Source organism: Propithecus coquereli, unplaced genomic scaffold, assembly GCF_000956105.1.
Source record: "Propithecus coquereli isolate 6110/MARCELLA unplaced genomic scaffold, Pcoq_1.0 Scaffold64, whole genome shotgun sequence".
NCBI lineage: Eukaryota > Metazoa > Chordata > Mammalia > Primates > Indriidae > Propithecus > Propithecus coquereli.
Window position 1 is genome coordinate 1,075,468 of NW_012152396.1, and position 13,749 is coordinate 1,089,216.

The window sequence follows — 13,749 nt, forward strand, 5'->3', positions numbered from 1 at the left end:
TTACTTTACCAAAAGGTTCTTCAAAATAGGGTTTCTCTAATATATTTGAATTACCATATAATTTGTAAAAACCCAGGAGAAATAAAACTTTCCAGGAGCACAGTTCTCACGCAAGGCGGACTGAGAAGGAGATGCAGGCTAATACAGCCAACAATGTGAGAGCAACTAGAGAGTCAGTGGGGTAGGGCATGGGGGAGGTGACACTGAAATGTATATTGGTTTAAGGAGCAACATTTCTCAAATGAAAAATCAGGACACAAGGACAAGGTATTTTTTACTATTTGTGCATGAACTTATTGAATTATCATATAGGCATAAAAAATGAATCTGTCTGCAAATGTGGACATATACCACCTAGCAAGTATTTTCAGTAGATCAAAAGTTTGAGAACAAGTGCCAGATGGAGAATACTATCAGTACAAAGAAAGAAAATGTGACAAATCAAAATCACAGGAAGTGAATGCTCTAGAAAAACAAAATTTCGTTCTTTCAACAAATATTTGTTTAGTGCCTATTGTATGCCAGGCACGGATTTATCTGCTTGGGACGTATCATTGAATAAAACACAGTATTTCTACCCTTGTGAATTTTATATGTTAGCAAGGAAACAAATGATCGATGATGAACAGCTTAAATCAGTAGGTCACGGGACATGTTAGAAGGTGGTGAGCGGCTATGGGAAATAACCCAGCACAAGGCAAGAGGGAGCAGGGCTACGGGGAACCCCTGAGGGGATAGGGCAGGCTGCACAGTCAGGAGAGTAATCATGGTAGGCCTCGATGGGAAGGTGAATGCAAGACTTGAAGCAGGGGGGGAAGTGAGCCAGTGCTCTTCCGGGAAAGAGCCTTCCAGACAGAGAGAACAGGTGGAGGTGAGAGCCTGAGGCAGGAGTGGGCTTTACCTGCCCCAGAAACAGCAAAGAGCCTGGATGGCTGGAGCAGAGTGAGCGAGAGGAAATGAGGTGGGACAGAAGGTCAGAGTGGTCCTGGGGCATGAAGGGCCTATAGGCCATTGTAGGATCTCTAGCTTTTACTCTGAGCGAAATTGACAGTCATTGCTGGCAGTGAGCAGAGGAGTGACAAGATTAAAGTATTGTTTCCAAAGGGTCACTCTGGCAGCTGTACTAACAATCAATTGTAGGGGAGGAAAAGACTTATTTACAGAGTGTATCTGTACATAATCTTAAAGCTGAAAGGGACCTCCAAGGACGGGTAATACCAACCTCTCCTCTTACAACTGAGGGCAAAAGCCCAAAGTAAAACCAAGACTGCTCCAGGGAAAACTCAAGGTGACTTAAGGGCTGGTGCAGCACTGGAGAGCCACACCCCTGTGCCTTCTGGGGATGCATCCAGGAGCAAAAGCAACTGGGATCAACCTGGGATCTCCGTGGCAGAGGGAACATTCTATTTTTTTCAGGGACTAAGAGCATTTGCAAAGATCCTAGCACCATCTTTGCTATTCACCATGTCACCTTGGCCAGGTTACTTGACTTCTTTGGGCTTCAGTTATAGAAACAAAACGGTACAACTAGACCGAATAAGTAGAAAGAATACTTTCACCCCTAAAATTCAGTGATTTTTAATACACAATGAAAATATCCAGGCCAGGAAGAAAACTGAACTTCCATTGTAAGAGAGACATGGCAGTCATAAGGCAAAAGTGGGAAGCTTCATGAAAAGGCAGTAAGAATCATGGCACCTTACCTCAAGCACTGAGAAAAAGCAAATGCGCACAGAGCCAAGGTGCAGATTATATATTTTGTGTCCTGGCAAAAGAGAAAGGCGGTTACAGAAATGAATGAGAGCCAGGAGCCACCACCAGAAATCCATGTGCCCTGGTCCACCCTACCGCCCTTCCACACACCATCCTCCATCCTGGTCTGGCATTTTCCCACTCTACAGTTCCATGTCCTGCCATGCACAAAATGTTTCCAGGAATTAAACTGCTCCAAAATACACAGAGCCTAAAGAAGGACATTTTTGCATTGGGAATAACCTGTTACCTTCTGGACAGAAACAGATACAAAATCTCAAACATATTCCTGTCTCTTCAAATACATATCTGTTTCCACAGAGGCATATGAACCCTGCTTTGGGACTTACTCCAACAAAGTTGGCTCCACATCAGGCCACACTACTCAACCAACAGCAGCCAAATCAGGTAAGAGTCTTACAACAGGAAACATTTATAAACCAGCAAAGGAAACATGTTAAGACTGATGGAATTTAAAATCAAGATTTACACAAAGAGTCTGAACAAAAGAGAAAGGCTTTTCATTTGGGAGGAAATAAAAAGAGAATCAATACACTCTTCTGAAAATTTTGAATAGGAGAAACAAAGCACCTTCATTCTTTTTCATTTTTTTCATTTTTTTTTTTTTTTTGAGACAGAGTCTTACTGTGTTGCCCAGACTAGGGTACCATGGCATCAGTCTAGCTCACAGCAACCTCAAACTCCTGGGCTTAGATAATCCTTCTGCCTCAGCCTCCCAAGTAGCTGGGACTACGGGCATGTGCCACCATGGCCAGCTACATTTTTCTATATATTTTTAGTTGTCCAGCTAATTTCTTTCTATTTTTAGTGGAGACGGGGTCTCGCTCTTGCTCAGGCTGGTCTCGAACTCCTGAGCTCAAACGAGCCTCCCGCCTCGGCCTCCCAGAGTGCTAGGATTACAGGCATGAGCCACCACACCCAGCCTCGTTCTTTTTCCTTTTGTCTAAATAATAATTTGGTTTATCAATAAAATCGAGTAAACTTTGAAAAGCAATAACTACAAAGCTTGGTCATCTCTGCCCTTCAGATATTGTGACATACTTATATGGTATTTGCCAGAGATATCAGGGAATGAGAGGTGATCTATAAAGATAACTGCAGATTTCCTCATGGTTTTGTTAAGTTTCATTGTTGTTGATGAATTGATGTGTTTCTGTAAAATCAGTTTCTTCAAAGCACATTTACTTTTGAAAACTACATTTATCTCTTGGCTACGACTCTCCCTCCTGCTCCAAGTCTTCATCTTCTATAAAGGACCTGCCTTACCTACATCTAGACTTCGCAAAATAGAACAATCAGATAATGCTAGAGTCTGAAGTTCTCACTTTAGCTGATGGACATTGTAGAGCTCAGGTCAGGAGCCAATCTCCCTCCTTAAGGAATCTGCAGCTTATTCAATTTGGGGACACTTTTTAAAAAAAAGGATGCAAAATTAAATAAGTAAAATTAGGTACTGAAGTGAATATTTATAATGAGATAGGAAATAAGAGTAAATTAAAACTTTTCAAGCTGATAAATACCATAAACTTGACACATTGCTAGGTGCCTCCCAAGGCCACAAAAGGGGGTGATGCTAGTGAGAGGCCCTAAAGCCTCGCCTTCATTTACTTTCATGGTAAATCCACCTCTGGCAGGAGTGTACATTACATGGAGTATACATGTATTCCTATATTCATAGACTACAGGTCTACCAATGACAGAGTAATGGAAACAGACGACCTCTTGTCTCATACATCAATTTCAATGTCCCGCAGGTCTTCCCTTCTTTAAGTGTAATACCACTAACACCGATGCTCACACTGGGGTCAGATCTGCATCTGGTAAGTGCTCTTTTGTGTTATTTTAATACACATTGTTAAACAAATATAATACCCAGTGTTGGAGGGAGCATGTATATGGGTGTGTGTATCCACAAATGTACACGCACACATACTCACTGTAGATTAAGGTGAAAAAGAGGAGAAGGAGAAGTGTCAAAGAACACTGGAAGCTATTCAATACAACATAAAAAGTTTTTCTTAGTAAGAGAGCCTAGAAAGTTCCACTCTCCATTCCTCCACCCTACATTTCCTGATGCTCCTACAACATCCACAGCCCCTCATAAACACTATAACCACTATTACTACCCCATCAACAAGAGCAAACTAGAAGGGATGCAATGAGTTCAGTCTTCTCATAGAATATCTGTATAATTTAATCTGTTTGGGGGAGAAAAACAAGTTCCTCTCCTGATTAAAGTAGATTTATTTAAGTGGTCAGATTTAAATACAGTCCATGTTCCAGATTAGACATTTTATTCTGAAACTCGTAATTTTCATTGGGATACCTATGAAGAAATTAATTTCTTAACAAAAAAGCTATCAGAATAATTCTAGGAACCATTGCTGTTGTAGCCAAAAGGGGAAAGCAAGGATAAAATTACCTAAGCATTATAATTCTTGAAGAAAATGGGTTAAATGCCAAAGAAAAACTTAGCATGGGAAAAGTTAGTAACGGACCTTGTGGTTGGCTAGTAGACTAAATAAGTCTTTGAATTTCATCTCTGTATCTACTTATACATGCAATAGAATACTATGCATTTACATGGCAAATCCTCCCTTTAAACATATTTTATGTTTTGTAAATACATTTAGTTTCCTCAATGTTCAAACTGAAAAAGATACGAGGAAAATCTTTTTCATTGCCCTACAGTTAAATCCTGCTGCAGGGATGACACCTGGCCCACAGGCCCACCCGTTGCCCCTGGGGGGGCTGAACGTACAACAGCAGCTGCAACCACAGGTACGTTCAATAACTGGACTTCAGTTTAACCTTGGAAAGGATTTCCTCTCAGGTGTAAGCCTACAGGACAAAAAGAATTTTCTCAAGCTTCTTGAAAATTTTACCCATATAATCTGCAGACAAATGTTCTAGAAGAGTATTTGGCAATTTGGTTCTTGATAAAACACTCCTGCAAACATACCCAGAAAACTAACCATGCTATCCCACAACCTCTTTGGAATACATTTTTAGTGAGTAACAAAAAATGATGAAGAGTTGGGGAAGACTGAAGAGTGAAGACTAGAGGCAGGAAACTGAGCGGTACCAGGATTTTTTTCTAGCAAGAATATTTTTCTATCGAAGACTTTCTGGATGACCAAGATCATCGCAAAGAAAAATGAAAAGGTGGATAATGTCTATTTTCAGCAAATCTGATCTTCCCTCTTTTGTGCCCTTTTTTCCTGCCCCCTCAAAAAGTCCCCAAGAACTTTCTAGTTATCTCTGATCTCCCGCCATCACTTACTTTCAGGAAAAATTCTAGAAAACCCTCTCACATTAAGATATAAATGACATACTTAAGGCATCACCCCTTTTTTAAGTGTTTGAATTTTAACATTGAACAAAGTCCAAATTTTTGCATTCTTGAAACTTCTCTAAATAGTTTAATAGGCTCTGGAGAAAAATACAGTAATCTTTTTATGGCTAGACTAAGTTGTTGGTAGATAACTTATTCTCCCCAACATGTGACCTCAGCCCCCATCACCCTACATAATGGTCTAATTTTTTGTAGAAGCATTTATTATTTATTATATAAGTAATATCTCTCAGTTATAAGGAATTTAGAAGACACATGTAAGCAAAAAAATAAAATAAAATTCATCCAGAGTTCTATCACTTATAATCAAAACCATCAACATTCTAGGATATATCCTTCCAGTCTTCTTTCTATACATATAAGTACATTTTTTTTGACATTTCATCTGAATATTTAATTATTTTTTTTTATTTCAGCGTATTATGGGGCATATAAGTACATTTTTAAAGAAAATATGTTTTTGCTGTATTTAATGTTGTGACCAGATTTTTTCCACATATACATTTTAAATAGTTTTCGTGTTTTGAAATATTCACTTATAACATGGTTTTGAATCACTGCGTAGTATTCCATTGTGTACTAGGTTCCCTATTGTGAAAATCTGGGGTTTTTTCCAAGCCTTTTCCTTCTATAAACAATGCTGCAGTGAAAATCCTTGCAACTAAGTCTATGACTATATCAATGACTATTTCCTCTGGACCAACTCTTACTTCGGAATAGGATTTCCAGGGCCAAAAACACACAAAATATCTTGATAATAAAATTGACCCTCTGAAAAAGACTTGAGAAACATACAAATAAAATGAGACTGTCTTTAATATGTGATCCTTGTATAATCCCTATGCTGACTGCCCAGCTTCAGCCTCAATTGCTGCCCTGCTCTAATCTTGAAGCCAGATTTAGTACATCTTCATATTCCCCAGAGAATATTCCCTTGTGTCGAAGGCATTAGTGGGCACTGAAGATGTTACAAAAGTTCCAGTATGAAGGGTCTGACGTTACCCAGTCTCCAACACACAATAGTATAAATCAATTCTCCTTCCCTATGGGAATTCCTCAGTGTCTCTAGGCTGTGCTTACCACCAAGGGTACCTGACCTTCTTCTGGGCAGTTCCAATCCCTCCCACCCACCACTCCCTATGCAGAGTGGCTACTTCCTCTGCCACAAACCTGGGCACCTTGTTGGCAGCTCCCCATTATCAAAGAAAGGCCAACATGGTTAAGAGTAAACTCCAGAACCACACAACTTCTGCTCAAATCTCAGCTTTCCACTCACCACCTGTGTGATGTTGGCCAAGTTACTTAACCATTCTGTGGTTTGCTTTCCTCAAAATTTAAAATGGGCATTAAAGTAGAACTTTTCTCTAGAACGGTTATAAAAATTAAATGGTAAATATATGTCAAACACTTAAAATAGTAAACACACAAAACATGTTTGCTACTATTATTTAAAATAATTTTACTACCAACAACTAAGAAAAAAATTATTCTCTTTTTTGTTATATTAGTGGAAAATAGATTACCTTTTGTTACAGATGTTACTTAACATTTGTGGTTTCCTCTTTTTATCTTTTTGTTCCTTCCACTCCAACTTTCCTTTAAAGAAGAAATTTCAATTCCGTTTTCTCCCAAATACTGTGTCCCTTCTCCAAAACTACTTTCCCATCGCCACCCTGAGATTAGTAGGGTTTTTGTGGTCATTGTTGTTGGCATTGCCTTTTTTGTGTCAGTAGACAAGAACCTGACTAAAAGTAAGGCTTTTCATGAATGTACATACTTTTTACCTGTTAGCATTCCATAATTCCATAATTGCTACACCAACTATCTTGGGAAATAATAAAGTTAAGAGTCCATTTCATAACACTTTTGAATCTTTTGGGGTTGGTTATTATCAAATTAAAATTCCATTTTGATTAATTTCCTGACACTGAATTTTCTATAGAAACAAAAATAAATGTTTAAAACCCTAGCTTCCTTTGACAAACTCTAGGCTAGTTCTTAGAGTAGTAGAGAATACTGGAGCATGCCAACACCTCACTCAAATATTTTTCAGCTATAAATTCCTAACATTTAATTAGTAATCAGTGACCACTGAATTATTTCCTATCTACTCTTAAGAGCTGTGTTGATGCCAGGGTTACTGAGCAAGAACTGGCAAACTTCACAGCAAAATATCCTGGCAGCTATTGCAAGACTAAATATATATGTTTCAAGAAACCTCTGCATTTTAAAATATCCATTACATACTTTAATGTGTCTTCTGAAAATGCCATATAAAAGAAATCTGTGCATTTTATCATTACTACTTGGAATAATCTTCAGTTTGGAGATCACTTGAGACTAAAATTATTTTTTGTTCATCCGATTTACTAACTTCTACCTTCTCAATGTACTGTCTTAAACTGGTTTCTAAATCTCTCTGGGTCTAACACTTTTTACAAATTGGATGAGTTCCAATTCCCATCGAGCTCTGTGACTCTATATCTATAATCATAGATGACACATTAGTAACAAATATCTTTTCAACAAATATTGTATCCTTTTAAGAAAGTCTCAATATTTACATCATCTGCTAGAATTTATCTTTTGAATATATTTTTTACTGAGTTTTTCTCTCCTTTTTCAGATGTTACCAATTTTTATAGCACAACTTGGAGCCCAGGTAAGATTATTTTTAATATGGTTTTGATTTTAAATCACTTTTGTGGGAAGTATTATTTAATCTTACCACTATTCACCAGATAGTTGTGAAGTTTCCAATTTACTTTGCACTATATAGACAGATAATCACAATAGCTAGCACAGCACTTAATATGTGCCACACTGTTCTAAGTACTTTATGTATATTATCTCATTTAATCTTCAATACAATTTTTGTGGATAATATTTTTATTTCCAATTTGAAACTGAGTAATCAGAGATCATTAAAATTGCTCAGTTATAGTTGTACCATTAATAAATATCACACACAGATGAAGCAACCAGCCAATCTCTAAACCAAACTGTTAAGAAAGAAATAAGTGGCCAGACATGTTTACCCATGCCTGTGATCCTAGCACTCTGGAAGGCCAAGCTGGGAGGATTGCTTGAACTCAGGAGTTCAAGACCAGCATGAGCAAGAGTGAGACCCATCTCTACTAAAAATGGAAAAATTAGCCAGACATGGTGGCACTCGCCTATAGTCCCAGCTACTTGGGAGGCTGAGGCAGGAGGATCACTTGAACCCAGGAGTTTGAGGTTGCAGTGAGCTATGATGACACCACTGCACTCTAGACTGGGCAACAGAATGAGACTATGTCTTAACAAAAAAAAAAGAAAGAAGCAAAGAAAGAAATGTTATTGGGATTGATCTAATGATTAATGACTTAGGGATTGATTTTTTAATCTCAAATATATTTTTGACTATACATATTTTCCCTGAAAATTCTATAAACATTTTCTCCTCTCTCCCCGTTTACCTTTGTGAAAGTAATTCTTGAGATCCCTGATAAAATTGTCAAAAGGACAAGATCAAATATCAGTATCAGGTGCCAGCTTTTACTTCTAAAAACAGAATCAAACATAAAATTTGTATCAACTCTTAATTCCACATCTAGGAACATATCCCAAGAAAATTATCTGAAATAGAGCAAAGGTTTATGTACAATATAGTCATCAAAGTAATATTTGTAGTACAGGAAAATACTGGATGCAATCTAAGACCAAAGAAAAATGGCCAAGTGAACTGTACCACATAAGAGCAAATACTATGTGGCCATTTAAAATTACATTTATTAACATCTATCAACAATACAGTTATATGATCATGTAATAATAAAAGAAAAAGCAAGAGACAAAATTGTAAAAATGACATGACTTCCATTAAGTAAAAAAGAAATGTATGAAAAATATCTGGAAGAAAATATATCAAACTCTGAATGGTGGAATTATGGTGGGTTTATTTTTTTTTTATTGCTTTCAGCATTCTCGAGGTTTCCTCCAATGTGCATCTACTTAATAATAGAAAAATATTTAATTTTTGCAATGTATGCTACCTCACATTACTCAAAGGATGAATGTTAGCAGTCCCATATGATACGCTGACTTGAGTTCTGTGATACAAATAACAAAAGCAGTTTAACAAATTATTGAAAACACAAAATCTCTCTCTATAATCTTTAAAAGTATTTTAAGTTTTTAAGTTATGTTATAATACCTTGCTTCAAATATATTAAAATTTGTCTAATAATTTGTGTTTATCATTTTGCTTTTAGGGTACTATCCTAAGCTCAGAGGAATTGGTAAAAAAAAATTTTAATTACTAGCATTTCAAATTCTTTTCACTTCTACCACAATATAGTGTCTGTCTTCTAATAGTCTCCTTCAACCATAAATCTTGAATCTGCTGTACGTTAAATGTATAATCAACTGAATATTTTTATAGGTGCTTGCATTAGGTTATGCTTTCTTTATCTGGGGATTTCATCGTCCTTCTCCAGCTACCTTTCCATTAGCGTTTATTATCATGTATTGCTGTCAGATTCAACTCTATCCAGAGAACCAGTGCACATCGCACATTTTTTAACTTTATATTGATTATAATCTAGGATCATAAACTATTAAAATGCATGTGGATGTATAATAATATAAATATTGACATTTTTTACAGAAAAAATTTAATTTCTTAACTCAGATTTTTTATTTTTATGGGTAAATATATATTTTTCTAGCATCAGATTGTGATGAATGAACTATTTTCTATACACATGAACAACTGAAGGGCTGTATCTAAATCAAGTTCATATTACTATTACTAGGCACCTCTATGCATTCCTTCATAGGTCATTTTTTACAGAAAATGACAAATTAGCATGCTATCTAAACATGACAACTAAAGTAAGGAATTGAGGCAATATTTGAAAATGCAGTTTTAAACAGTTTTTCTATTATGGAAAAGGTAGAGATTTGCTACATTGCCCATAAATAATAATCAAGTAATGGGGCTATTTTGCCAACATGGCTGCATGAACTTCTCTATCTACCATGTATATTATATAACACACAGATGAAGCAACCAGCCAATCTCTAAACCAAACTGTTAAGAAAGAAATAAGTGGCCAGACATGTTGGCCCATGCCTGTAATCCTAGCAATCTGGAAGGCCAAGGTGGGAGGATTGCTTGAACTCAGGATAAGTCCTTTAGCAGACCCTTTATATATATTGCCTTCAACACTCATCCATCTACAAAGCAGAGATTTTTGACCCAGTTTTACAAAGGAACTGAAGCTCAATTAGCTCAAGTAATTTAGGTCTCAAAGACAAAAAAGCAGTAGATCCAAATCCAAAGCCCTTTTTCTATCTACTATGCTAGTGGTTTTCAAACATTTTTTTCAGTACAACACACAATAACAACACATTTTTCATGCAGCTCAACACACATGCACACACAAATTTGATGAAGCAACACTTACCCTTATTATACAGAATGTACTCTGATCTACTCTCTTTGTTTTATTTTTTAATAATGGCGGCCACTCACCTTTTTATTTCAGAATTGTGGGTGTCACAATCCTTAATTTGAAAACTTCTATACTCCTTTCTCTCATCCAGCATAAGTCTAAATCTGGTTTCATTATCTCTTAAATCTAAGACAGTATTTCCCAATCTTCAGTCATGGCCCACCAAATCAAGATGACTTCAAAACCTGGTTAAAAATGTGGATGGCTGGGTCCCTGCCCCAGACCTGCTCAACCAGACTCTCTAACAATGAAAGATTCCAATAGAGAGGAGTTCCCTGTGTAACCACAGGAAACACACAAGTAGTTGAATTGCCAAGAGAAATGTTTCTGACTGAATATTCCAATGCCTTTGAAAATACATCATAAGAAACTTGAAGAGATGCAAGCCGAGAAGAGGAGGATTGATTAATCCAGTGGAATCAATTTTTGCATTAATTTTTCATCTCCTAAATTACATTTTTTAAAAATTTTTATGAGCAAAAGAAAGATTATGTTTTAGGTTAGTAACAGAGATATAGCCCATCAGATCATAACTGTGTAATTTTCTGCCTTAGATCTACCTCCAGATACACCTGATGATAACAAATGATGCATTATTCCTTTTCCCATGACCAACTTGATTCTGACTTCCCCTTTCTGAGGAAAATGAAGCATGGCAAGGAATCCCAGCAATGAACCCAGCATCAGGCTTGGCTGGGCCAACAATGGCATTTCCTCTGAGGAATGCTAGTTCTTTGCTGTTTCCTCTGACTTTACTCTCCATCTTGCTATTCCTACACAAACATGCTGCCCTCAAAAGAAAAAAGATCATTAACCAGCCTAAAAATGTGTGAATCCGACTTTGACTTTGTTTTCGGTTTGCCTCCTTTATTGCAGCCAGTGGCCTCACAACTCTTCACCGGCCTCATCATCCACCCCTTGTTCCCGGGAGGCATCCTGCCCACCACTCAGGCAGGGGCTAACCCAGATGGCCAGGCGGGAAGCCTCCCTGCAGGACAAGCAGGAGTAAATCCTGCCACCCACGGAACCCCGGAGGGCCCGACTCCCAGAGACACGGACGCCGACGATGAGTTTGGAGTGACAACGCCCGCAGGCATCCGAAGGGGCACGCACACGACCGAGGAAACCACCACGGAACCGCCAAACGGTAAATTCTCCTGGCTTAGAAAAGGCTCCCTGGCCACGAAAGTCATCTGCAGAATGAGAGAAAAGAGTTCTTTGTCTTCCCTTGACAAACACAGATCTTAATCAAATCAGGGAGCCCCTTTATGCGCTCACAATTGATTCCTGCAACGTGAAGGAAAATTTTTACTGGGCCACAAACCCTATGGTATTAAGACCGAAAGAAGACTTTTAATTGCTGGCATATAACATATTTTCCATTTTGGGTCAAAGCTAGAAATATCTGGAAGCAGACTGCACTCCTCTTCCCAATACGCACACGTGCGCGCGCGCACACACACACACACGCACACACACACAGGCCCATAGTGGACACACTTCAGTTCGTCGTGATCCTTTCCATTCACTGGTGGTGGATGAACCTTCCTAATGCCACATTGCAAGCAGCCACTCATAACAGACTGGAGTTAGCAGAGAATATAAACCCACCTGCTATTCCTCTCAGACAGGACTCAAGAAATATCACAAAAATAGGCTTTTCTTCCACCAATAAGCAAAGATAATTGTGGGATTGTCTAGAACCTAAATCCTTAGAGATAGCAAAAGATTGGTTTGATACTGATGCTCCTATTCCTAGGAATTCTGATCTCAAATAAAAATGTTTAAATTCAACATGCTTTTACCTACATTTAAAAGATGTTCTATTTTCTTCCAGGAATTCAGTAACCTGTTTCAAATTTTCTCAACTAAACCACCTCAAATTTGGTGACACGTGAATCTTTCTCATTAATCACATGATGGAATAGATCGAGACACACTGGAGAGTCTCAGAAGAAATTAACTCTTAGTTTACCTGAAAACTTTCTTGAAATTTCAGAAAATATCTTCTACCTAGAGAATACTGACTTCTGAAAAAATAATTAAATGAGTGAATTTGTCTTTGAAATATAACATTATGCCACCTGGAAAGTGTATCTATTAAAATGTGTTTTGAAAATTGGCTCTTTTTCTTCTTTAGGTATAGAAGAAAAGAAATTGGGCCCTTTTAGAAACCTACATTACCTCAGGATACTAACGTCCTACTCTGAGTCTAAGACTTTCTCTCAAAGTAGAAAGCGCTGCAGTCAAGGGGGGAGGACACCAGCAACATGAGGACAAATTCTGGTCTCTTTACAACCACCTCATGACTCACTTTCTCTTAAGAGTCAAAAATTTCATTTTTAATATGAAAATATTTTTAGAGACAGAGTCTCACTCTGTCACCCCAGCTAGAGTGCAGTGGTATCATCATAGCTCACTGCAACTTCGAAGTCCTGGGCTCAAGCAATACACTTGCCTCAGCCTCCGGAGTAGCTGGGACTACAGGTGCATGCCACCACGCCCGGCTAATTTTTTTATTTTTTGTAGAGAACAGGTCTCAATCTTGCTCAGGCTGGTCTCGAACTTCTGGCCTCAAGCAATCCTCCCACATTGGCCTCCCAGAGTGCTAGGATTACAGGTGTGCGCCATTGCACCCGACCAGCAAATTATTTTTGCTCATCCAGAACATACAGTGGAAACAAAGAATATAAATCATATTGCCTAACCTTAAGTGTTTATATTCAGACTTAGTGATTATGGCATTTAATGTTTAATTTTGGCATGCCTGATAGGAAATGATATTGATAAAAATAATCACTGAAACAGACCAAGGTGATATTCTTTCTCTGTTCACCTAAGAGCTAGAATTTAATCTGATTTAAATTTATAGCCCAGACCATTGCAGTTCATCTAGAGTGAGAGGAAATCAAGGGGATTAATACAAACTACAGCAGAGCCCCCCCAAAAGAAAGGTATGGGTAGGGTTAATAACATTTCTCACCCTATTTGACTCCGCCCCCTCAGTATGCAACAAACCTAAATATGCACCCACAAAATATATTCCATGTCAAATTTTTCAGGTGGTTAAAGATTTACTAGTAGTTAAAGATTTATTGGCTACAGTGTTTCAGATTTGAAGAA

The 13,749-nt window shown here is 37.8% G+C and overlaps 1 protein-coding gene across 1 annotated transcript in view; it reads left to right on the plus strand.

The window, feature by feature from the left end:
• The window catches only part of AMTN (amelotin), a 15,435-nt gene extending 2,535 nt beyond the window's left edge, over nucleotides 1-12,900 (plus strand). The window contains exons 2-8 of the mRNA XM_012659827.1: nucleotides 2,074-2,160; nucleotides 3,528-3,593; nucleotides 4,465-4,554; nucleotides 7,755-7,790; nucleotides 9,382-9,408; nucleotides 11,503-11,773; nucleotides 12,767-12,900. Coding sequence (XP_012515281.1) covers nucleotides 2,074-2,160; nucleotides 3,528-3,593; nucleotides 4,465-4,554; nucleotides 7,755-7,790; nucleotides 9,382-9,408; nucleotides 11,503-11,773; nucleotides 12,767-12,900 — 711 coding nt within the window. The remainder of the gene's footprint in view (nucleotides 1-2,073; nucleotides 2,161-3,527; nucleotides 3,594-4,464; nucleotides 4,555-7,754; nucleotides 7,791-9,381; nucleotides 9,409-11,502; nucleotides 11,774-12,766) is intronic.
• Nucleotides 12,901-13,749: the final 849 nt, after the last annotated feature.